The sequence below is a fragment of the Sceloporus occidentalis genome, unplaced genomic scaffold (assembly GCF_023333645.1).
Source record: "Sceloporus occidentalis isolate IW3139 unplaced genomic scaffold, rSceOcc1.0.p SCAF_203, whole genome shotgun sequence".
Classification (NCBI taxonomy): domain Eukaryota; kingdom Metazoa; phylum Chordata; class Lepidosauria; order Squamata; family Phrynosomatidae; genus Sceloporus; species Sceloporus occidentalis.
The window spans coordinates 1,366,612-1,390,176 of NW_028317183.1; the positions used below are offsets into that span (position 1 = coordinate 1,366,612).

The window sequence follows — 23,565 nt, forward strand, 5'->3', positions numbered from 1 at the left end:
GTTCTTGCGCACAAACACAAAACACAAATCCGGTTTTAAAAAGTTTATTTTTGGCAAATAGTTTGGGGGCTGTCTAACAAAGATTCAATCTAGAGAGAAGGGGCCAGGGGAAGAAGATAACAAAACAAAGGAGCCATGGCTTCAAAATGCAGCAATTTCCAAATGAACGCTAGGCAACATTTAACATCTATTAACGTAGCTTTTAATAAAGCGGGGCTATCCCGCTTTCCCGCTACCAAGTTGCTCTGTTAGTGTTGGCGGGGGTCATTGCTCCAAGCCTAGTGGTGCTTGTGTAGAATTTTACCAGCTACATTGTTTAGGGTTTTTGCCTGCTTCACCAAGTCTTTATCACTAGTTTTTTTTATTTTTGGGTTTAAAAAAACATTGAAATAAATAAATAAAAAAGGACATAACATCAGATGAAAGACAAGGGTAAATGATTAATAAAACAGACAGAAAACATCAAGAGAGAAAGGTCAGTCAGCAGATAACACAATTCCTAGAACAAAACTTTACAAGGTTTACTCCCTACAATCTTCTTCATATAAGGTTACTTTAAGGGAATATTATGTTTGGCCCACAGCAAAGGATGTCTCACTACTACATGATGAAGCAAAATAAAAACTAGTGGTTACTCTGTGTGTTAATTAATATTATTTTTAAAGGGCAACTAAACTTTTTAAGTAACTTTTGCCTCTTTGATAGATTGAGGACCACCTGTTTTGGATCAGAAATGGTGGAGGGGATCTAGAGAAGATCCCCTCTACTGATCTACATAAAATTCGCACCACTCAATGTAGGATCAGTGAATGAGGCAGCGACAGTCACCCTATCAAAACAAATGATAACTTCTGAAATAACAACCTGCCTTCTCTGAATTTTATGGGCTTGGGAAAAAAAATCAAACAACTTTGGCTTCTTTTGAAGAAGGCAAAGCTATTTCCAAGGTTTACTGTCACCTTAACAGCCACCCCAGTAAATCCAAACATCAAATCACATTACCTCTGCTCCAGGTGTTTTATAGTAGCAGCCATTTGATTGGTCTTTTCCTCCAAGCGGCTGTTTAACTCACTCTTCTGTTTCACCGCTACATCTGAGCTCTGTAGGGAGCATGAGAAAGTTATTTACCAATACAGTAATTTGATTTCACTGATATCATTATACATGGTCGGCCAAGCTCTTCTTGTAGGCTTGTAGAATGTCAATAATACTGTACTTTTTTCTTTCTAGAAACCGACGGAGACAAGTTGGAAATTATGGACCTCATAAAGAAGAAGTTAATTATCTACTTTGATTTTCAATCTCACAGGCTCAGTTTGTACAGATGGTACCGTGTTGCCTAACTTTCATGGCTCCTCAATGAACAGATGCTGCTGGCCCCACTGATGGACCTTATTAAAGAAGCAGCCATTACAAAGTGAAATGGTTATGAAAGGCGGCTTGGGAATTTAGCCTGTTAATGATCAATCTTCTATACATCTGCATTTCCAAAGCTCTATTCAGCCACCGCGTGTGCACACAGGAGCAATGTCCACGCAATCTAACCGCTAGGATCTAGCTCCTGACCTGCACTTTTAATGTCAGTTCATTCTTTAATGCTCGGAGATCATCTAATTGCTGCCTGAGTGCGGCTAGTGCATCTTGCTTCTCGCAAACATCCTTATCCAACATCTTCATGGCCAGTTCCATTTCTTGTCTGATCCCGATCTGTACTTCCAGTTCTTTCTCTATGTCCTGGGGAAAAAAGGGCATTGCTATTGTAAACACAATCATCTGTAATGCCTGACTGTTCTATTAAATATATATATATATATATATATATATATATATATATATATATATATATATAGGCACATTTTAAAGAGATACTTCACCTCTAAAACCTACTAGTCAATGACTGATTGAAATTATACTTTTATTCTCTCTGTATCTTATTACACAAGCTGGCTTTCACAAAGACACAAAATTGAAATAATAAACACAAAGGTGAAGCCAATATTAATGCTACTACATGACACTGGTTAGCGAAGAGCTAGCCATGGATACTTGTTAAGCAATATCTTACCAGCCTGAGCTGAGTCTCTTCCTTTAAGTGTTTCCTTGCCTCGCTGAGCGCCTGTCCTTCTGCGGTTCTCTCTTGTTTATTTCCCTTAATAAAAAAGAAGCAAAAACATCAGAGTAAAGTAAGTAATGTTTTTGGAAACAGCTGGTACTGGTTCTACTGGGCATCTAGAGTCAAAGCTTCTGGCAATCCAAACGGAAAGTCTCCTAACTCCCGAATTACTAAAGAATTACTAGCAATTCATTTATAAGCATACAAATGATCCAATACAGTTTAAAGTAGGTTTTATGATAATATCTTTTTTTTTATATCACAAAAATAAAAAGGTTTAACTTTTCAGAGTCATGCAAGTGAAATTCCAAATACACCAGTACGTGTGATGTGTAATATGATGCCCATACTTATAAGCCCTAAAGAATTATTTTGTCACTAAAGCCTTAAAAACTGTTTATGAAAGACCCTGTTCTTAATTGGCATACCTTGTTTGTCTCAAGGAAGTATGAATCTTTCATTCTTTCCATTTCTTCCTGCATGGTTATAATCCTGTTGTTTGCTACCGCGAGCTGAAAAGAGTAAAAAAAAACAAATGTGAACGTTCTGTATTTTAACTGAGATATCAATTTGAAATACGCAAATATTGTTATAAAAGAGATCACAAGGGAACACCGTACATTTGAATCTAAATTAGTCTATTAGTGGTGGTTTCACAATAAAAAAAAAAAAAAAAATAGCCACTCTCCTGGTCACACAACATATGGCCACAGGGTTCCCATAAGGCCTTCTTAAGGAGCTCCATGGAAGACAACTGCAAGTGTCTAAACAGAAGCCCAGGTAGCCACCCAGGCCTTATAATTAGGTAGGTGTACCTGTACCTACGGTTGCCGAGAGATGTATATTTAATTCTGTCATTACATGTTATGGGCAAGCATGGGTCTCAAATACTAGTGGCAAGGTCCATGTGTTAACTGCTGGGGATACCAACAATCAGTAATTGCCCAAGTTAATACTAACATGCTACTGGATGGTACTATCGCATTGGATTTCGCATTGGTAGATTTTGTCATTGTGTTAATTTGCGTACAAATATATTTGGGTTTTATGGGGTTCGAGCATGGCGTGTCATTTCAGGGTAGTGACCAGGTTTGGGACCAGCGATCTGTACAAACATACCTCTTCAGTCAGCTTCGTGTTCGACTTCTCCAACGCATCCACCTTAGCCTGCAGGTTGTTTACGGTGGCGCTGCCAGACAGACAAAAAGAACCATGATTTTATATCAACAGCTGGGAACCAATCAAACCGCGCACAGTGATCCCCAAAGTGTTATATATCTGTTATGTTGATAAAATAATAAAGAAAATGATAATACATGTAACACTGGCACCAGTGAATGTGCTATTTCTAAACACAACTCAATCAGTCCTATGTTTTGCCTCTGTACTTGATATACATAAAAATCAAAGTAGTTCAACTCTTCTCTCTGTGAAGGAACAGAATATGCCCAGATCATTGTAACAATATTTAAAGGACATGGTGAATGGGAACAGCATTTATTTTTTACATTTCAAAGAAACACATTAGTCATTATTCACTAAAGGGAGAGTTGGCAGGAGAATCTGCAAGGCAGCCGTGGACAGAAATCTCTCACTTCACTTTTAATGAAGTAGGGCCAATCTTACCAAATTTATTTAGCGGGAAGGATTAAGCTGACCTTGTATCATGTATAATCCAGCGATTCTCACCGATTTAATTAGTCCTCCGCGGTTATCGTTTCATTTTGTATGTGCTGTATGGTGCTACCTGGGGATGTCTGAGCTTTCATGATTTAACCCCTTGGCTGCTAAGCCATTTCCCACCCTGGTGCTAAGCTGGTTTTCAGCATTTTGGTGCATCTCACGTTTAAACTCGTTTAGAAGTAAATTTCTTGGGAATAAACTATACAAACCATATATTGTTTTTTTTCAGCACACCCAGAAGATTCCAAATATACCATTATACCAAATATACCATTTTTATATGTGTATGTCTCATTAGGTTTGAAAAATAAAGCCAAAAATGGGAAAAAAAGTGTAATTTTTCACTTCCGACTCAATAAAAACTAGTTCGTAATGTTATTTTTCTAAACTCCAATATCAAAAGCTGTGTTGCTAAATATTTGTAGTAGGTAACCGGTCTAAAATAAACAGAAATTGAGAAGAGTAGACTGTGTTTTTCTAATATTTTATCGCTAAAAGTTACAGTTATTAGACTATCACAAAAGACATCTTTAAATTTAATGCATGGCTGCCGTCAATTAAACAGCTCTAGCTGCCCGGGATGTTAAAATATGCCAACAAAACTATATATTTTTAGAAACTACACCCCCAGCCGCAGCAAATGAGGTCTTATTTGTATTTGTATCACAAATCTGACGTGCACAACAAATAAGTGAATATCACACTTCCAAAAAAAAAAAAAAAAAATTAAATTAAAAGCAACAAGTTCATTTATGTCTTGCGCACTCCAGTCTTGTGCTACTAATACTTGCAGCCCCTCATTTGATGCGCCAAGGGGTGTAGTTTCTGAAAATGTATACTTTATGTACCATAATTTAACTTCCCAGCTGTCTAGAGCGGTCTAAATGCAAGCATCACCCCTAAATGTTTTAAGACAATTTTTTAACAAGATTCTCCAATCTGCCATATCTGAAGTTAAAGTGGTCTAGACATCTGGGAAGTTAAATTAGGGTACATAAAGTACATATTTCAAGAAACTAAACCCCTTGGGAGCTTCAAATGAAGGGCTACATGTATTTCTAGGACAAAGGTTGAGTGCACAAATAATGATGGAATATGTCGCTTTGGCTAGAAAATATGTTTTTTCTAACCATAGCGACATGTTCATTTGTGTCTTGCGCACTCCAGGTTTGTACTAGAAACACATGCAGCCCCTCATTTGATTCGCCAAGGGGTGTAGTTTTTGCAAATATGTACTTTTTGTGCCATAATTTAACTTCTTACGTGAGCAGTAATACCACGTCAAGGCTTCAACCCTAATTACTGACCATTCACACGCCTTTCATATCTCCATTCACTCGCAGAAGCACACACCATACTTTCCATACATTCACTCACAGAAGCACACACCATTCTTTCCCCTTACAATCCCAAAGAAATGATGGTAAAGGGAGAAAAAAAAAATAAAAAATCACTTTTACAGCAAAAATACGTTTTGCAGTAAAAATGCAAGGCGCTCCAGGGATGAGATGGTTACTCACGTACCGCACAGGCTAAATGGCTGATTTTAATAATATTTGCAGTTCATCAGGATTTCAAAAATTGCCTTCCACTACCATTGGTTAAATTTAACCCCATGATCAAAGGGATCATGGGGTTAAAATTTAGTATCGGCCATTTTTAAAAAGGGAATGTGACTTTTTCATAGCTATATGATCACTGTGGTAACATTGGCTACCACAGTGATCATTTAGCTAGAATACGTAAACTTTTTTTTTTTTTAAAGTTAAACTAAACTATGCTTAGATAATTTAATTTGGTGGTCTCTAGGCAATTTTGATCTTTATTTATCTGCCTTTAGAGACCCCTAAATCATTTTTTTTTTACTTTTTTTTTTGTACATTTTTATTTTTTTTACTTAATATTTTTTATTCTTTTTTCACAAGCATTATACCGTTGGAAAGGTGAGGCGATTACCTTTCCAACGGTATATGTTGGGGGTCTGTATGCATCCAAGCAGCATGCCCCCATACCTCTTTAACTGACAATTGTCAGTTTTCAATAAAGTTGCGCGGTGACATCATCGCGTCACTATGCGTGACGTCACCGGCCGGATCGGGTGGTCCCAGTGATGCCCTTCAACATGAGGGGCAGATCGCCGGGGTAGGTGGTGATGGGGGTCCACAGACCTCCATCAAGGTAGGGTAGTGCTAGCGACGGCATGGTGCCGTCGTTAGCACCTGACTGGGACTGCTAGCGACGGCACCATGCCGTCGTTAGCAGTCAAGGGGTAAAAAAAAAAATAAAAAAAATTCACAAACAAACATGTCTGGAGGCGTTTCTGGAAAACCACTCGTGTTAGATAAAAGCGGAGAGGATTACAACTACGGATCCTTTTGGGGACCAAAAACACATTTCTCTTGAATGCTCTCAAGCATAGCTTCATTATCTCTTGAATTATTCATGGCTTGTTGACAACGGATCCTACATGAATACATTATTGCTAAATGTGGTGGCTAATTGTAGGCTTGTAAAAGGCTGATCTTGTTTTTTTTATTAAAAAAAAGCTATTTACGGCCATTTAAAACAGCACCCCCTCCCCCAAGACATTATCTAATGACTAGCATATGGACATGTTATGAGGCAGCTGCCTCGGGCAACCGAATCAGTGGGGTGCTGATGGAATTTGCAGAGTCCAAGGTAGTGATGCACTGTGTGCACGTGTTTTATACATGCATACGGTGACGTTTCTAGGGCTGCAACTAATGATTATTTTAATAATCGATTAGTTGGCCGATTAATTGGATAAAAAAAAAAATGCAATTTTTTTAATTTAAAATAATGTAATAAAAAACGTACAATTTACACTTTCATCTCTTTATTGCAATGGCCTCTCTCTATTCACCTTCTTATTTTACTGACATAATAAAAGCTACAAGAACCCAAACACAGTGTTTCTCAAACTAGGTTTTAATACAAAGTTATTAGTAAATATTAATTCATATGTAACTATTTTTCATATTTAATAAAAAGAAAAAAGCCTTGTTTATATTTTATTTACCAAACTGCCCCCAGTTATGCACATCTGACCCCCAGCTTGCCACTCTTCCCCCATATATGCCTTATACCTCCTATATGCCAGAGATTCCACTGTGCCCCCGATATTCCTTATACTCCTTATATGCAACTTAGCCCCCTGATATACCTTTTACCCCCAGATATGTCTTATGCCCCCCTGATATGCCTAATATCGATATGCCTTATACCCCCTATATGCCTTATAACTTCCAATATGCCACTCGCCCCCATTTATGCCTTATACCTCCCACTCCGACCCCCATAAATGCCCTGCACCACCCTGAAATTCATTATACTCCCTGATTCACCACTCTGCCTCCCCCAGATATGCCACTCTGAAATTCATCATACCCCCCATACACCATGCTACCTCCCCCCCTTTACACCACTCTAACTCCCCCAGATATGCCACTCTGACTCCCTGAAATTTATTACACCCCATACACCACTCTGCTACCCTGAAATTCATTATACCCCCCATACACCACTATAACTCACCCATACACCACTCTGCCTCCTCCCCTCTCCCATACACCACTCTGCCTCCCCCCCTCCCATACACCACTCTGCCTCCTCCCCCCTCTCCCATACACCACTCTGCCTCCTCCCCCTCTCCCATACACCACTCTGCCTCCTCCCCCCTCTCCCATACACCACTCTGCCTCCTCCCCCCTCTCCCATACACCACTCTGCCTCCTCCCCCCCTCCCATACACCACTCTGCCTCCTCCCCCCCTCCCATACACCACTCTGCCTCCTCCCCCCTCCCATACACCACTCTGCCTCCTCCCCCCTCCCATACTCCACTCTGCCTCCTGTCAGCAACGGAGGTTCACAAGACACCAGGGAGCCGGGTAGAGAGGCAGAGTGGCATATGGGAGGGGGAGGAGCCAAAGTGGTGTATGGGAGAGTGGCTCCCATACACCCCTCTGACTCCTCCCCCTCCCATACACCACTCTGCCTCTCTCCCGACTCCTTGGTGTTTTGTGAACCTCCGTTGCTGACAGGCACTTTCACTGCAGCTTCATAGAAGCCTCAGCGTAAGTGAAGGGCAGTAACGGAGGCTGTCTGTGCGATGCAGACCCCCACCAGCTGACAGAGAGGATGATCCTCTGCAGGAGACCTTGATTCTCTGTCAGCCGGTGGGGGTCTGCAGGATGTGCACAGACAGCCTCCGTTACTGCCCTTCACTTACGCTGAGGCTTCTATGAAGCTGCAGTGAAAGTGCCTGTCGGCAACGGAGGTTCACAAAATACCAGGGAGTCGGGAGAGAGGCAGAGTGGTGTATGGGAGGGGGGAGGAGTCGGAGGGGTGTATGGAAGTGGAGGGGAGAGGCGGAAGTTGTCTGTGCACACCGCACGGACAGCCACCGGCCGACAGTGAGGGGAATCCAGGTCCCCTGCAGCGTTGCGGGGGATCTGGATTCTAGCGTTATAATCCGATCTCTGTTTGAGGTCGGATTATATAAGGAGAGGAGTTTTTCAGAGCATTTGCTCTGAAACAACCTCTTTTAAAAATCGATTTGACTAATCGATAATGAAAATCGTTGTCAACGTTTTTAATTATCGATTATTATCGATTTTATCGATTAGTTGTTTCAGCCCTAGACGTTTCCCATTCCCTCTCGTGTTGTGATGTGATGTGGCAGGTCAGTGACCCATGTATGTACCTCTTCCCACCATCATGTGAGCTGCTTGCAAGATTCCAGTTCGCAGCCACATCCAGCAAGACAGGCTCGCTGACAGCTGAACATGGGGTCCATGCCTGGGCTGGTGGGAGGCTTTTAATTAGATACAGGACTCAGAGCCGACATTATTAAATATAGTTGCAATGAGCAGGTTAGATATTTTTTTAATTAAACATACAAGGGTATGAAGAGGAAGGTCACAAGATTTGTTTAACTAAATATAGAGGTCCCCGGGACATATATATATATATATATATATATATATATATATATATATATATATATATATATATATATATATATGTATATATATATATATATATATATATATATATATATATATATATATATATATATGATCTGGTGTGCAACGCATCTTGTTTACTTCGTACCTTAACTGTCTGTTGAGTTCTTCTACGTAGTTCTTCTGATCCAGAATGGCCGTTATTTGACCATCCCTAAACAAAGAAAACCCAATATTGTTTAAAATTATTATTTAGAAATAAATTGTACAATACCTCATTCCTAAGTAATCATATGCATTTAAGCATACGGATAAAGTTAATGTATCATGTACAAAAAGGTTTTTCAATTGAAGGTGGACCTATACTTGGTTGGCAGAGTGCAAAGTTACAAGCACTGCCATGCCAGAATTCGACTAAGATAGTGATATATTTTAGATTTTATTATATATATATATACATATATATATATATATATATATATATATATATATATATATATATATATATATATATATATATATATATATATATACACATACACACACATATATACATACACACACCATATTGGCTCGAATATAGGCCGCACTTTTCCCCCCCACTTTAAGTCTTTAAAGTGGGGGTGCGGCCTATATTCGGGGTCTAGCGCCCGGGACATGCAGTTCCGGGCACCGGGCAGGCAGCAGGGTTAGGATACAGATCCCCCGCAGCGGTGCAGGGGACCCGTATCCTATTCCCTGATACGCTCAGACAGCCTCCCCTGCCAGCACTTCCCACGGGGGGAGTGCTGGCACGGGAGATTGTCTAAGCGCATCGTGCAGACGTTCACCGGCAGCGGTGACCGTCCGCACGATGCGTTTTACCTCTGCCCCCAAGACTTACCAGAGCAGACTCCCGGGTGTCTTGCGGGGCTGGCGGGGGACACCTACGCAATACGCGTATACAACTTCCAGTGCCGGCACATCCGCTGAGTCCCGGCACCGGAAGTTGTATACGCGTATTGCGTAGATGTCCCCCGCTGGCCCCGCAAGACACCCGGGAGTCTGCTCTGGTAAGTCGGGGGGGGGGGCAGAGTGGCAGCATATCTCGGGGGGGGGGAGGAGGAGTATAGTGGCAGCATATCTCAGGGGGAGGAGGAGGAGGACAGTGGCAGCATATCTCGGGGGGGGGGGACAGTGGCAGCATATCTCGGGGGGGGACAGTGGCAGCATATCTCGGGGGGGACAGAGTGGCAGCATATCTTGGGTGGGGGGGACAGAGTGGCAGCATGTCTATTAAAAAAAAAATTTCTTTAAAAAAGCACCAAACATTTAGGGTGCGGCCTATACACGGGGGCAGCCTATCTCCGAGCCAATACGGTATATATATATATATATATATATATATATATATGAATTGTCACAGCAGGTGATTTTGTGTGCTGGATTTTATTTATTTTAATAGTTCTAAAAAAAACAAAACACTACACAAATAGAAAGAAAGCACTTGGCAATGGTAGGAATGCAAGTTCTGTCCATATTGCAAGAAGCTGTTGAATTCTAGATTAGTATCCTTTAAGGACCACTCACCCTTCACTGCACTTAGCTATGGGTCCCTCTTTTAGATACATCGAAAAATCAATAACTCCAACCTGCAAGTTCAAAGCAACACAAAACAACGATTTCTTAATCAAATCATTCTGATAAACAGATTTGGAGTGAACAATAACATTATAATAAACTTCAAAGTAATAGTTCAAGAAACATTCAAAGTGGCAAATATTGTAGGTTATTTCACATCAAACCCAAGCTTCCTGGAACCTCTTACTAAACCATGATTATTCAGTAAATGTACGAATTATATACTATTGAGGGCCGACCAGTAATGTATATACAAGGGCTGATGTCCCAGGCCTGACCCCAACTTCCCAATCTACCTATTTAGAATTTAGTTACTCAGGAGTAGAGGACTGCATTGGGAGGCGGGTCACGCGGGCGGTCTTGCTGGGGCTGCGGGCGGGAGCAGGCGGTCAGGCACTGTGCCTGCGGGTCCCGGTAATCCCGCGCAGTCCCGCAAGGCTGTCTTCTCGCTGCTCCATAACAGTGTCTCCTATCTTGCTCCGCCCAGTAACAAGGCGGAGTCACGTGATGTGACGTCACTTCCTGTGACTCCGCCTTGTTCCTGGGCGGAGCAAGAGAAGAGACGCTGTGAGGGAACAACTTGCGGGACTGCGCGGGAAATCAGGTAAGGAGGCGCGCGTGATTGGCCACAAATGTGGGGGGAGCGGGCGGGATTGGCCACAAATGTGGCGGGAGCGGAACACCCACATTCCGGGAGCGGGATTAAAAACAACGGGAGCGGGATTAAAAAAGCAGTCCCGCGCAGGGCTCTACTCAGGAGGTCTTTTGTTACTATCATAATACAACGTAAGTAAATTAGTTCAATAGAACGTACTGAAATGAGATATTCCTGTGTCTGAAACACAGGGGTAGGCTCTCAGAAGTAATCCAATATCACAAAAATGCTGTCGTATTTTTCTTATGTCACAAAATTGGAAGGAGGAAGGTGGGATTTCAAACATTCTTCCATACAAACCTGTGAATCGAGGTCTTCCCCTTTCATACAAAAATTAGCATCAATCACATTGAGCCCCACAAGAAGCCCAGAAATGATTGCTCCTTCTTCTTCCATCATTAGTGCATTTGGTTCATAAAATTCACTGTAAGAAACAAAGCATGAACTGTAAGAACTCAAATGTTCTGTCTTGGATAAGAGACATGGAGGAGGCAGTGCTACGGCTTTGGCATGCATGGCAGCTCAACTGATTCTAAACAGGTCTTTTTTTGATGATGTGACACTGGATGCAGAGGAGGGATGAATTCTGAAGGGTATGGAAAGATCTAACCAAATGTCTCAAAACATTGGAATGGACTTCATCCCACCACAAAAGTACTGGATATAACAACTCTGTTTAAGGTTAAAGTATTTGTTGAATTACTTTTGGTCCCCGAGAAAAGAGTGCCCATGTATAAAAGGAACTGTTTTAGAACTGTGTATCATTATTAATTATATTAATGTTTTGTTGCAATTTCACATGCAGCCACCAGGGGGTGTGGTGTACCAAGGGCTTCAGGTAGAAGTTAAGCTTTGACTAGAAGTTTTCTGTACTCCTGTCACAAGTTCCAATAACAAAAGTTATGGTGGGTAAAGGTGATGGAAAACCCTACCACAAGTTCCTTATATGTTTCCCACTATGCTACAAGGCCGTTCGCCCTGTTAATAGGTCAAAAACATTAACACATGCTCTGTATTTCTGATTCACTCATTAATTAATTTGATTCACTCAAAATTTGTGACCCACAAACATAATATATTATCCATCTTTCTAGCTAGCTAGCCGTGTGTGTCTCTTTAGGCTCTCGTGTTATTTGATAGAGCTCCTAAGTATGTAGCATTAAACTATACTTGTGGTTTAAATTTCTTAACCCACTTAACATACAGGAAGTACATGAAGGACATTTCCCTGGATGTCAGAGTGGGAATAGAAGGATCTTGACAGATTACCTGAGGAGGTCTTTTCTGTTTATCAGGGCTTTCATGTATTCGGACAGCTTCTTCTGCATCAGGGCTAAGCGCAGCCAGGCTCGGCCTCTACCGATAGGTGTCCTGTCAAATGTAAAGGCCATAAGAGATCAAAACAAGTGTCCGATTAACAAATTGGGAGAGACATATTTACAATATGGTAGACCTCAGTTCAGGTTTTGGTACCAATGATATAAACACATTGCACATGAAGACAAAAAAAACAAACAATACACAGTTGGTAGTTTTATTTATTAGCAGTTATGCCATATTATATACATTTATAATGTTAAGGTTACCTACACCAATTTAGATTATCTACCTTTATGCTTTTGTTTGGGTCTAGGGTAAACTGATAACACAAGACCATTATCATGTTCCAGGCTCATACAAGATATTTTTAGGTATGACCAGCTAGTCATGGTCATACCTGGGAACACGCCAGCTACCCGGAGCCATCCCTTTTGGATGCTGGTTGACGGTTCCCATGACAACAATGGGCTAGCCACACATGGAGGAATACTGGTGTAGCAGGAAGGGAAGCGGGTGGGGAGTGGGTAAGTGGGGCATGTTGCGCTTTACCGGGAGAGTTCCCAGGTATGAACACGGCCAGTGATTTAACCATATAAAAGCTCTGCAGTGAAGGGATTAACAGGTGCAAACTCTTTACTAAGCTTCACTTACTTAAGTCCCGGTAAGTCCTTTACACTGGCTGTGATTTCTGAGGCTTCCGGCACTAGCTTCTCTACCAATTCCAGAGGCCCCCAAAATGATTTATTTTGCCCAAGGAAAGTCTTCTTTGCTACAAAAAAGGAATACGTTAAAACCGGAGAGATATTATTTTGCAGGTTTTCAAGAATTATTGTTTACTATAACATACCACTACTTTCATACATAGCAGGTGTGCATCGTGAGATGGTGTTTATTGTTTATTACAGATATCAGACTCTAAAATATTTTGTTATGTTACAAATGTAATGCTTTGTGAAAAAGCAGTATCCTTAAGTAGATTTTTAATTGCCATTAGTGTAGAGGAATTAAGTATAAATACTAGTTACTTAGAATTATATTTACTTTATGTATTACGTTAAAACATATTTACTTCTTTTTTCAATAGCAGACTATTTTAAGAGGAATCCAGCGAATGGAAGATCTGTATATAAAGCCAAGGTCACTCGGAGCGTTCACCTGACTGCATAACATTACGATCTAACAGTTCTCCTACCTTTGAGCCCATGCTTGAGGCAGTGCTCCATCACCACAAAGAACTGCTGCAGAGGTGCGTAATCCGAGTCCAGGGTCCTGCCTAAATTCAGCGCTGACTCAATTAGGCCCTTTATACTCAGCTTTGCCATGTTCATAAGGTTCATCCTCTCGTTGGCCATTAGATAGTTGGGATCTAGAGAAAAAAAAAAAATGAGAGCGATTAGAATATACTTCCTTTCAGACTTTAGTATCAAGTAAATTGTTTCATGAAAAGAAGCAGAAAAGTTAAATATTCATTGTAAAATCCAGCAATTGTTTTTACACACACAAAAAAAAAAAAAAAAAAATTACAAACAAATTGATTTTGATCAATTGATTATAATTGGTTAGGATAAAGAGAAAGGCAAGAGATAAAAGGGTTAAACATATCCACAGATCAGTGCCTGTAAGCTTTCCATTACAGTGATAAGCACTACCTTACCAGTGGAATCAGACACCCCAAAAACGGTAGGCAGGTAAAAGGAGCCATGAGGCTATGACACCTAGAATTTTGCTGGCCTGTACATTTTCATGGTATTTTCTACACATATTCTTACCCACGATAGCAACCTGGCTCCAAAATTGTCTTTAGATCTCTATAGTCTCAGACAAGTATCAATACAAATCACATGTGCCATATATATGGGTTCATACGATTATGAAAACTCTAAATACTACACATTCTTCAAAAAGATCGGTGGAGAGATCTCAATACACAAATGTAAATCTAGAAAAAGAACTTCTACATCTACAGAATACAGAAATTCAACTCAAAAGTATAGTAGTACCCGATTTAAGAACTAAACACAATAGTTTACCTTTCCTGAGAAGATCTGCAAGTTCAAACCTTTCCCTAGATGTCGACCTTCTAAACACTATGTCCAGTATATAGCGATCCGATGACTTGGGTCTCACCAGAGAGAAGACAAAATCAAGGACCTGGCTTGACATTCCTCAAGAGGAACTTAAAAATGTTGGCAAGGGAAACAAACAGTAGATTATCAATGCCTGGTTTCGGGACTGGGGATCTCCATTGGCCTGGCAAGGTACCACCAAACACGATTTCTCAGGCTGTGTGTCCAAAGGGGAAATTGCCAAACCCTTTTATAAAGAATTCAAACAGAAGATTAGAGGGTATCCCATATAGACTGTGCATTGTCTCTCGTACCAAAGAACAGTCACAGCTGAGTGAATAATTACAGGGAATCTCTCTTTCATTTAAAAGCACAAAGTCTTTATCTGGATGGCGAGACATTGACAGATCAAGTAAAATGGCAGCTATAAAAAAAAAAAAGCTCATATAAAAAAAGAAGTTTGTTGGCTATATTAAAAAATAGGAATCTTAAATAATCAAACATTGAATTGGATAAAATGGATCCTTTAAATCTCTCTCTCTTCAAGAGACAGCACAGGGGCTGACAGATGCTCTCTCTCGTTCAGGGAGCTTACTGACTTCTAAAAGCACATAGGTCATCACAATAAAGTATTTAGCACTATTGACTAGTTTATGACAATAAAAATAAAAGCACTAGAAAATATTTTTTAACACATTATTTCCTACTAAGCCCCCGGAAGCAATGAACCCTGCCAGTCTCATTCCCTTCCCTGTCCCTTCTCTTTAATTAAAGTCATGCTCTATATAATTATTGTAGTTTAGTTGTGAGCTAAAGGCAGCCATTGATAAATGTTTTCTTTTAAAGAGCTAACTTAATATATTTAATTAAAAAACAGAGATTCCAGATTGACTCCCATTTAACAGACATAGAGTCAATTATGGATGTTCGTTATAGAAAAGATCAAAATGACCGCCAGGCACGCCCCAACAGTACTATTTATTCCTTATTGGAGGTAAAAAGGCTTCTTCTCCAGAAAGGAAGGTACACTCCAAATAAATGCCCCAGTGCCTGGGATAAAAATATGAACAGGGACAGGTTGCCAGATAAATACAGTAGATATGGAATTTTTGTATTAGTGAGGTCATGTTCTTTTGTTGGAATCCAGGACCTTCTATGATGATGTCATAAGCATTACTATGAGGTGGCTATAATAAAAAATATTATGTAATTATACATCAAAAGTAACGTGTATTTTTATATTCTTTTAGAATACTTCATTATTTCTAGACACCTTTTTGACATTACATTAGATTTATTTATACAGCAGAGTCCGTAGTGTTTGTGAATCACATTATCTTTTAATTTTAACCTTTTTTTTATAGCAACTCATCTGTAAAAATCTTTCTACATTGTTCTCATAAAAGCACCACACCTATATGTTCATGGGAAACATATAGCCATCACAAGTTAAACAGTTAAGGGGTTAAACTACACAATGCATTAGGGAGGTTTGGGGAGAAAACAAATGCATACTCACGAGCCCAAAAAATAAATTCCAAATGCATTTTCAATTTGCATCTGTTACTTTCCTGACTGTGTTTGGTTTTTGCCTGGGAGTAGCATTAGTAAATAATCACAATGTGATATCAACATTTATACATACATACATACATACATACATACACAGACACATACACACCCTTATTCAATTACCCAAAGTTTACCCAATAATTATTGCTGTACACAATAAACATACAGCTACAGACACCCCATAACAAAACATTTTTTTCTGGAATTCTATTAGGTGGGTGCCTCTATTAATAGCTTTTGTAAAAATCTGACATTTTTGTTAATTAGTTAAACATTTATAGTCACTATTGGCCCCAAAACCCAAGACATCTAAAATAGGATTCCCTTTTTTTTTTTATAAATGGTACCAAATCCCATCACAAACTTTTAAGGGTTTCACTAAAATTGAGCAACATAGTCTATCTACAGGGTGGAGGCGTTGAGGCACGGACCTTCTGTGTCATTAAGCATTTGCTCCATCAAGTCTGTCAAATCCTCCCAAGACTCTTTGCACACAGTACAAAGAAAAAAAAATGCAAATAAGAAGCTAGAAGAAGAAGATTGCCATTCCTCATACAGTTATTAGTGAGCCTTCTAAAGTATCAACCCGTAATATTTGTTCTCCACCTGTAAATGTGGGAATGGCTGTCATGTATTTAGGGTGTTGCATCTTCTACCGGATTAGCGATTACAACAAAGCCATCAAAAGAAGACTGAGTAGCTCACCGACATTACATTTTAAGTGGTTACTTCTCAAAGCTTTGAGAATCTAAACATTTATTTACTAAAACTGCCAGTAGATTTGTCACTCTGGAATGCTGGGTAACGTAAGAGGCATTGCTACAGGGTAGCTCAATTGCACCCCTCACTTTGTGGCACCTGTCCCAGCCTCAGACATGATCTCTATTTCATACCTCCCAAAAATTAAAACTTTCCAGCTAGAGATCATTTTGTTTTTGAGGATGTGGTCAGGATGCAGATCTTTGGTGACTTTGCGAGCCTCGTTACATATACATATATGTATATGTATTTTGAATTTACAAACATATTGTTTAGCTATAATCCCATTTTGCGCTATTTCTACACATATTACTGTAAACAGTTTAATAGACTTTTTGAGCTTGTAGAAAGAAGGAACGTCAGGGGAGCAGAGATGGACATAGGGACTGTCACTCCTAATCAAAGACAAATGGGAAGTGTGTTATTTAGCTTTCAAATTACAATGCAAAACTCCCCAGTTGGCTCTACAATTTCCTCTATTTTTTGAAATATTTCCATTTCCATCATTATTAATAGTGGTATTATTTATACGACACAGCGGTTATTGGGTATATCGACCTTATAACCAGTGGGAAGACTCATTAGCTGCCGTTACACTTCACAGGCCCTGGACAGAGTTCCTTTGTCTGAAGCATTTCTTTAGAATTATGTTAAATAACAATTAAGCCCTAAAAGTAATTATGTAATTATGTTACTGGGCACGGTAACGAACAAGCATCGCCTGGAACTGCTCATGATCACATACTTGGTTTACAAACCAACCAGATTAACAATTACTGAGCCGCATGTGAATAAGAGAACATTTCATTGGGTGAAAGCTGGGAGGGGTGGAAAAAAAAAAGGTTAGGTTATCCAATTAGGAAATGTTCACAATAATAAACATCACACTGTATTTTATTTCATGAAAAACATAAAATCATATAAATACCGGAAGATGCATTCTATGGATCTCTGAAAATAATCCAGGCTCTGACTTAATTAAGGAGAGCCGGCAAGTAGAATGGGGGAAGGAGACACAAGTATTGTTTTTTTTGTAAACATTAAAAATGTAAATGCATTCATATAGATTTCTGTAAGGGACAAGATGAATTCAGATGTGATCAGCTGTGAATGAGATCGACGTCCCTAGAGGCTCTGTATCCATTTTCTTTTGTATGTCCATCTGATGTATCTCTTTAAACCCCAGTTGCTGCTAGAAGCTACTTTAGGGAATACATAGCAATCTCAAAGCAGGAGTAATATAACAATCGCACAGTGCAGACGCTCTGGAGGTTGTGCACCGATCACATGCTCAAAGACATTAACATTCCTTTGGGTTGGCTACACAGCGCAGGAACCTAGATTTTCTCAATACGTATAAGGGGTTAAACCAAGTCAGCCAGGCGTAGCCCACCTCGTTCCTTTTGTGATGGTCTTGAAGATATTTTCCTATTGCAATTCCTTGTGGGTTTGGCTACTTTCCACACACCCAGCGTTATCATTATTTGTGATAGGTATCCTTGTGATAAGCCAAGGTTGTACATCTTGCCAACACCAACCACTACATTTTAATGGGTTCAATCTTATAAATTATTATTGATTTATATTGTGCCATCTTATTCCGCAGCACTATACAATGGCTAAACATTGGTAAAGGAGGGTCCTGCTCAAACAACCCAATTAATCCAGAAGACAAAGAGTTATACCGGCGGTATACTTACTCTAGTCTGGTGTTTATTGATGCATTATCATGCATAAAAAAACAGGAATTTCAGCAGCAGTTTAAAATCCCTGGCCAGTAAGCGTTAGCCAAGTGCTGCTCCATCAGCCATTTGCCCCAAAAGTATGAACTACCGCCATGACCAGTGAGCCCTTGTCAACTTAAGGATTTCTCGCCATTTTCGATTAGATGTTATTTATTCACCTCTCCTATAAAACACATTCTACGGCCATTTTTACTTTTTGCACAAAGCATTTTATGAGCGATTGTGAAGCAATATTCCATATGGTACCTGACACAATGCCAATTACAGCAGCATATTGCCTACCTTCCATTTTATCTTTAAGGATTGCTTAACCCCTTCGTGACAAAGGCTGATTTTACTTTTTGTACCCTTCGTGACAATGGCCGTTTTAACATTTCTGCGCTGCTGGTGTTTAGCTGTAATTTTCTTCTTTCCCGTTTACTGAACCCACAGACATTAGATATTGTTTTTTGCAGGACAAGAAGGGCTTTCTTTAGATGACATTGTTTTGATTGTATCATATTATTTACTATTAAAAAAAGTATCAAATATGGTGAAAAATTTAGAAAAAAATGACTGTTTCTAACTTTTAGTTGAAAAATCTAATCTATAAAAGGTAATGAAAAAACCTGCTAAATAGATTCTACTATTTGTCCTGAGTTTAGAAATACCCAATGTTTTTATATTTTTTTTGCTTTTTTCTACACATTATGGGGCAATAAGTACAGGTAGCGTTTTGCTATTTCAAAGCCATTTTTTCCAAATCTGGTAATTCTTCCCCCCATGTGCCATTTCGGGTATCTTTGAAGCCGGCCAATGCAATTTACCCCATCAAATCATATATTTTTGAAAACTAGACAGCCCAGGGTATTCCAAATGCTAGTATTTTAACCCTTTCCAAGCACTAATTCTACCATTAGCCTTTGTCAAACTTTATGGTAGTAATTTTTTTTGCATTTGTTTTTTCACACACATTTTACTTCAGGTATGAATAAACAGGTTCTGGTATATGTCAGTATCATAAAACACCCCAATATGTGTTTAGCAACATCTCCCGAGTACAGCGATACCTCACATGAATGATTTTGCCTGGCTGTTTGGGGGCAAAAGGGCCACATTTGGGGAATGCGCATTTTTCAATGTTGAACTTTGGCATTTGGGGATCCACTGCCCATGCCCTATTTGGTACATCTTTGAGCCGGGCCATTTCAGTGTGCCCAACAAAACCATATATTTTTGAAAACTAGACACCCCAGGGTATTTTAAATGCTGGTATTTTAACTCTTTGCATGCACACATTTTACCACCAGAATTTTTTCAAAGTTTGCAGTAGTATTTTTTTGTGTGTATTTTCCCACACACACCTACTTTATGTATGAATTTACAGCTCCTGGTTTATGCCGCTGTCACACAACACCCCAATATGTGTTTAGAAACATCTACTGAGTACAGTGATACCCCACATGCATGGGTTTGTCATTTTTTGGGGGGAACTAAAAGGCCACATTTGGTACGTGTGCATTTTTCTAATTGGAAATTAGATGTGTGGCCATCCTTCCCCCCGTGTAATTTGGGACATTGTTGAACCCGGCCAATTCATTTTACCCCATCAAATCATACATTTTTTTAAAGTAGACACCCCATGGGCATTTAATATGCTAGTATTTTAACTCCCCTGATAGTGACATCAGTGGGAAATAATTTTTACATTTTACTGGGTTTTTTTTACTATTTTTTTATTTAATTTATTTTTACTAATCACACTGTGATTAGAAAGCTGGGCTCCATTGACTTGCATGGTTGAATGCAGTACCTGTATTCAACCTGCAAGTGGAGCCAGAGTTCTCTAGAGGGTCTGGAGACCATCTAGCAAACTTTTTCGTCTTTATTGCTTTTTTCCCCGGGCCGGTCACAGTCCATCCAGAGGTAAGTGTTTGGTGTCGCTGGATGCCTCCTGATCGAGGTATTCCAGCGACACCATTTAAGTTTAGGAGGTGATTGTTGATCGCCTCCTAAACGCTTTTAAAACGGGATGTTGACGCCTCGGGGAGGGGTCAGAGATGGCCCCTAGTGCCGATCGTGACGTTGCTGAATGCCTCGAGGTCGAGGCATTACAGCAACGCCGTTTGGGTGCAGAAAGCGAAAGTAGATCGCTTTCTGCACCCGTTTAAAGACGTGCCGGTCCTGGCACGTCAATTGTCGTTAACTACTTGATTTTCCGTGACGTGCCCGGACCGGCAATTGCCATCAAGGGGTTAACAATATTCATTGTCTCCACTAGCCTCATGCATGAGTTAATAGCGACACAGGCGGGATACTGAGGGCTCAGTTAGGGGCTAGCAATATTCATAACAATGGCAAATATCTATAAAGCCACAGAGCCGATTCATTGTTCTTCCACGAAGACACTGCACTTTAACACATATAATAACGTATGGATATCTGTGAATCTATACACAGCCATAGTCATACAACCTCCTTGTCAAATGTGATACTCTATCCCTGTATCTATTTTATTTTAAACTGATTATATACACGGATAAGACAGCTTTGTTTTTGTACATGCTAAGACACGCTCACGCTGCTGACATGCAGCATAGCAGAACACATATGGCTTGTTATATACAGTGATCACAGGGAATTTTATTTGGTGGAAAGCCTTCTTTTAAAAGGTATATTATTATTATCTTTTATTTATATAGCACCAACAATTTACGCAGCGCTTCATTCAACTTGATCTAATCAAAGGGAGTCACAAGACAATAGAGAAATATCTAGCGGTGACGTCAAATAGGGCTCATGGCTAGGACTAGGCCAATTATGGCTAGTAAGAACGGTTGACGTTAGGCATCAGGAATGAGACAGTTTCAAGGTGGGAACGTGACCATGGAGGGCTCCAGGAGCATATAGGTTTATCATGGAATATAGCCATTACATATTTTAATCTTAGTATGTTTGGTTTTTTTTTTAAGCATGTCACAAAAATATGTATTTTTAAAAGAGCAAGATTTATTTGATCCAAACAAGCCTAATTAGTAAGCCCTGGGCCGCAAGGAAAATATAGCTAAAAGGGTCTAACGTGGTGAACTAGGTCTGGGTCTAGCTCTAAGCCACTCGGTAGATGTGGCAAGAGAAAGAGTGAAGGAGGCAAACATGGGCTATGGGTGCTGGATAGGCTGGTACATACACACATAAAGACTGGTGTTTGCATTTACTTACAAAATGTATAATATAAATATATTTATATACATTCCTTTTGTTACATGTTTTCTCTTATTATATGCACTTCAAATGCAACTGAAAACAAAAGCCTGTGAACGACATCAAATAACATTTGACATTCTTTGGCTGCATTAACAGGCAGGGATTTACTGTCAGCCGGCAGCTCTGAATACGCCGTGCTGGTCTTTTGTCCCAGAACTATTTCAAATGACACTGAGCATTACAATAAGGGAGGAGGTATGCTAGATTAACCAATTCACCCCCCCCCCCATACCAGAGCAAAGCACCATCAGAAGCACGCCTTCTATTGGCCCTCTCTTTGCCAGAAGCAGTTAACCGTTTGAGTACCAGCGTGGCAAGGCATCACAGATCTGTAACCCCCTCTCATTACAAGCTGCTGTGAAGAACACGAGGCTCCTGGCCCACAGTAATCAGAACGTCAGAGGCTGCTTATCCCTGCTTGGTAAAAACGCAAATACAACATTTTATGAGTAATGATAAAAAATAATAAGACTGAGTAGGAAGAGGAGGGCTGTGCTATACTGCAGCTCAGAAAGTGCGTCATTGAAAATACACACTTGGTTCCAAGATCACTCCTGAAGAACACAGGAGGTTATGTATAAAGAGGACCAAGTGGTAGACACGGAGCACTCACAAGGAACATTCCATTGGTTGCTATGGGCACTGCTCTTCAGTTAATATTTTAACACAGAAACATACTTTATACATAATAAATATAATACTCCTATGTGTTTAGGGATATATTTTTATTTTAGGCTACCTGCAGATTACCTAGGGTTGCCATCCTATATGGCACGTATATCAGCTATCTCATTGCTTCCATGGACTCAATAATGGGCCACATTCACATTTTATGAACCTATTGTTTGGGTGGCAATACTAGGTCCACTGGGGTATCCCAAACCGCCACTCTGAACACACCAGGCCAGCTTCTTACGGCAGTGTAGTTCAATAAACCAACCTGGTTGAAATCATTTTTTTTGTCTGTTCACATTAAATGCCCAAAAAGCAATGCGGTGGCAAATGACCTTCAAAACCGCCCTTCCGACGTAAAGGTGGTCTGAGAAAACATATTAACGGCTCATACACCTGATTCCAGATGATCATTCAAAGTATTTACTATATTCATTTGAAAAAGAATTTAAGGAAAAAAAACGTTCGGAAAATTTTCAGATGGAATTGGATTGATTGTAACTACAGATCAAAAATATTACAATGATAAAGATGTTATATAAGTCACAATGCTAACAAAAAATACATCCCAAGGGTTTTGTGGGATAGGACATACAGGAAAAGCAAAGCAAAGGATTGTGGGAGGTTGCTATGGCATCGATTCGGCCCATACCTTCAGGATTGGGTTCGGGGTCTGGCGTGAGCGAGATGTCATCGAGTTCGCGTAAGCACAGCCATTCCCCATCCATAGAGACACGGAATTTGCAAAGGTAGATAGTCTCCATGGCCGCTTGGGTTATCTTGTCTGTCGTGGGGGTCGGCATGTCACTTTGAGGAGTGAGAGCCGACATTATGGCTCAGGTAGAGTAAAACCAACCACACAAATAACAAAAACAATAACAAAGGCGAACAGACAGCTCCAAATTACTGAATAGAATCAAGAACGAAACTGCACAATTAATGAGGAATTAGGAAGAGGGGAAAAAGGTCTTGTAAGACTACTTCTGCTTTAACACACGGCTCGGAAAATGCTCTTCCTCTTTTGCCTGTCCTGTTGTCTCTGCCTCTTCCGTCCTCCAGCTGTGACACTGTCAATCGGCATGCGTCAGTGATGCTCTCTCTCTCACAAGCTTCAAATCAGTCCCTTGCTT

General features: G+C 40.0%; 1 protein-coding gene across 2 annotated transcripts; it reads right to left on the reverse strand.

The window, feature by feature from the left end:
• Positions 1–278: 278 nt before the first annotated feature.
• Positions 279–23,265, reverse strand: LOC149278053 (protein RUFY3-like). 2 transcript variants are annotated; one of them, XM_089502448.1, is made up of 14 exons: positions 23,088–23,265; positions 16,448–16,501; positions 13,571–13,744; positions 13,030–13,147; positions 12,328–12,429; positions 11,359–11,482; positions 10,353–10,414; positions 8,932–8,997; positions 3,233–3,302; positions 2,542–2,625; positions 2,066–2,149; positions 1,567–1,734; positions 1,003–1,100; positions 279–351 (listed from the first exon to the last, which is right to left on the reverse strand). In XM_089502448.1, the coding sequence occupies exons 1-14, from the start codon at positions 23,263–23,265 to the stop codon at positions 279–281; spliced, it is 1,455 nt and encodes a 484-aa protein (XP_089358574.1). The 2 variants fall into 2 exon arrangements, with proteins under 2 accessions (XP_089358574.1, XP_089358575.1); XM_089502449.1 differs by lacking the exon at positions 16,448–16,501.
• Between the last annotated feature and the right edge of the window lie 300 nt (positions 23,266–23,565).

Coding starts and splice junctions, on each gene's coding strand:
- LOC149278053 (XM_089502448.1), bottom strand. CDS start 23,265: ATGTCGGCTCTCACTCCTCAAAGTGACATGCCGACCCCCACGACAGAC. Junction 16,502..23,087: donor CCCCGAACCCAATCCTGAAG/GTATGGGCCGAA, acceptor CTGTGTGCAAAG/AGTCTTGGGAGGATTTGACA. Junction 13,745..16,447: donor AATGCTTAATGACACAGAAG/GTCCGTGCCTCA, acceptor TTTTTTCTCTAG/ATCCCAACTATCTAATGGCC.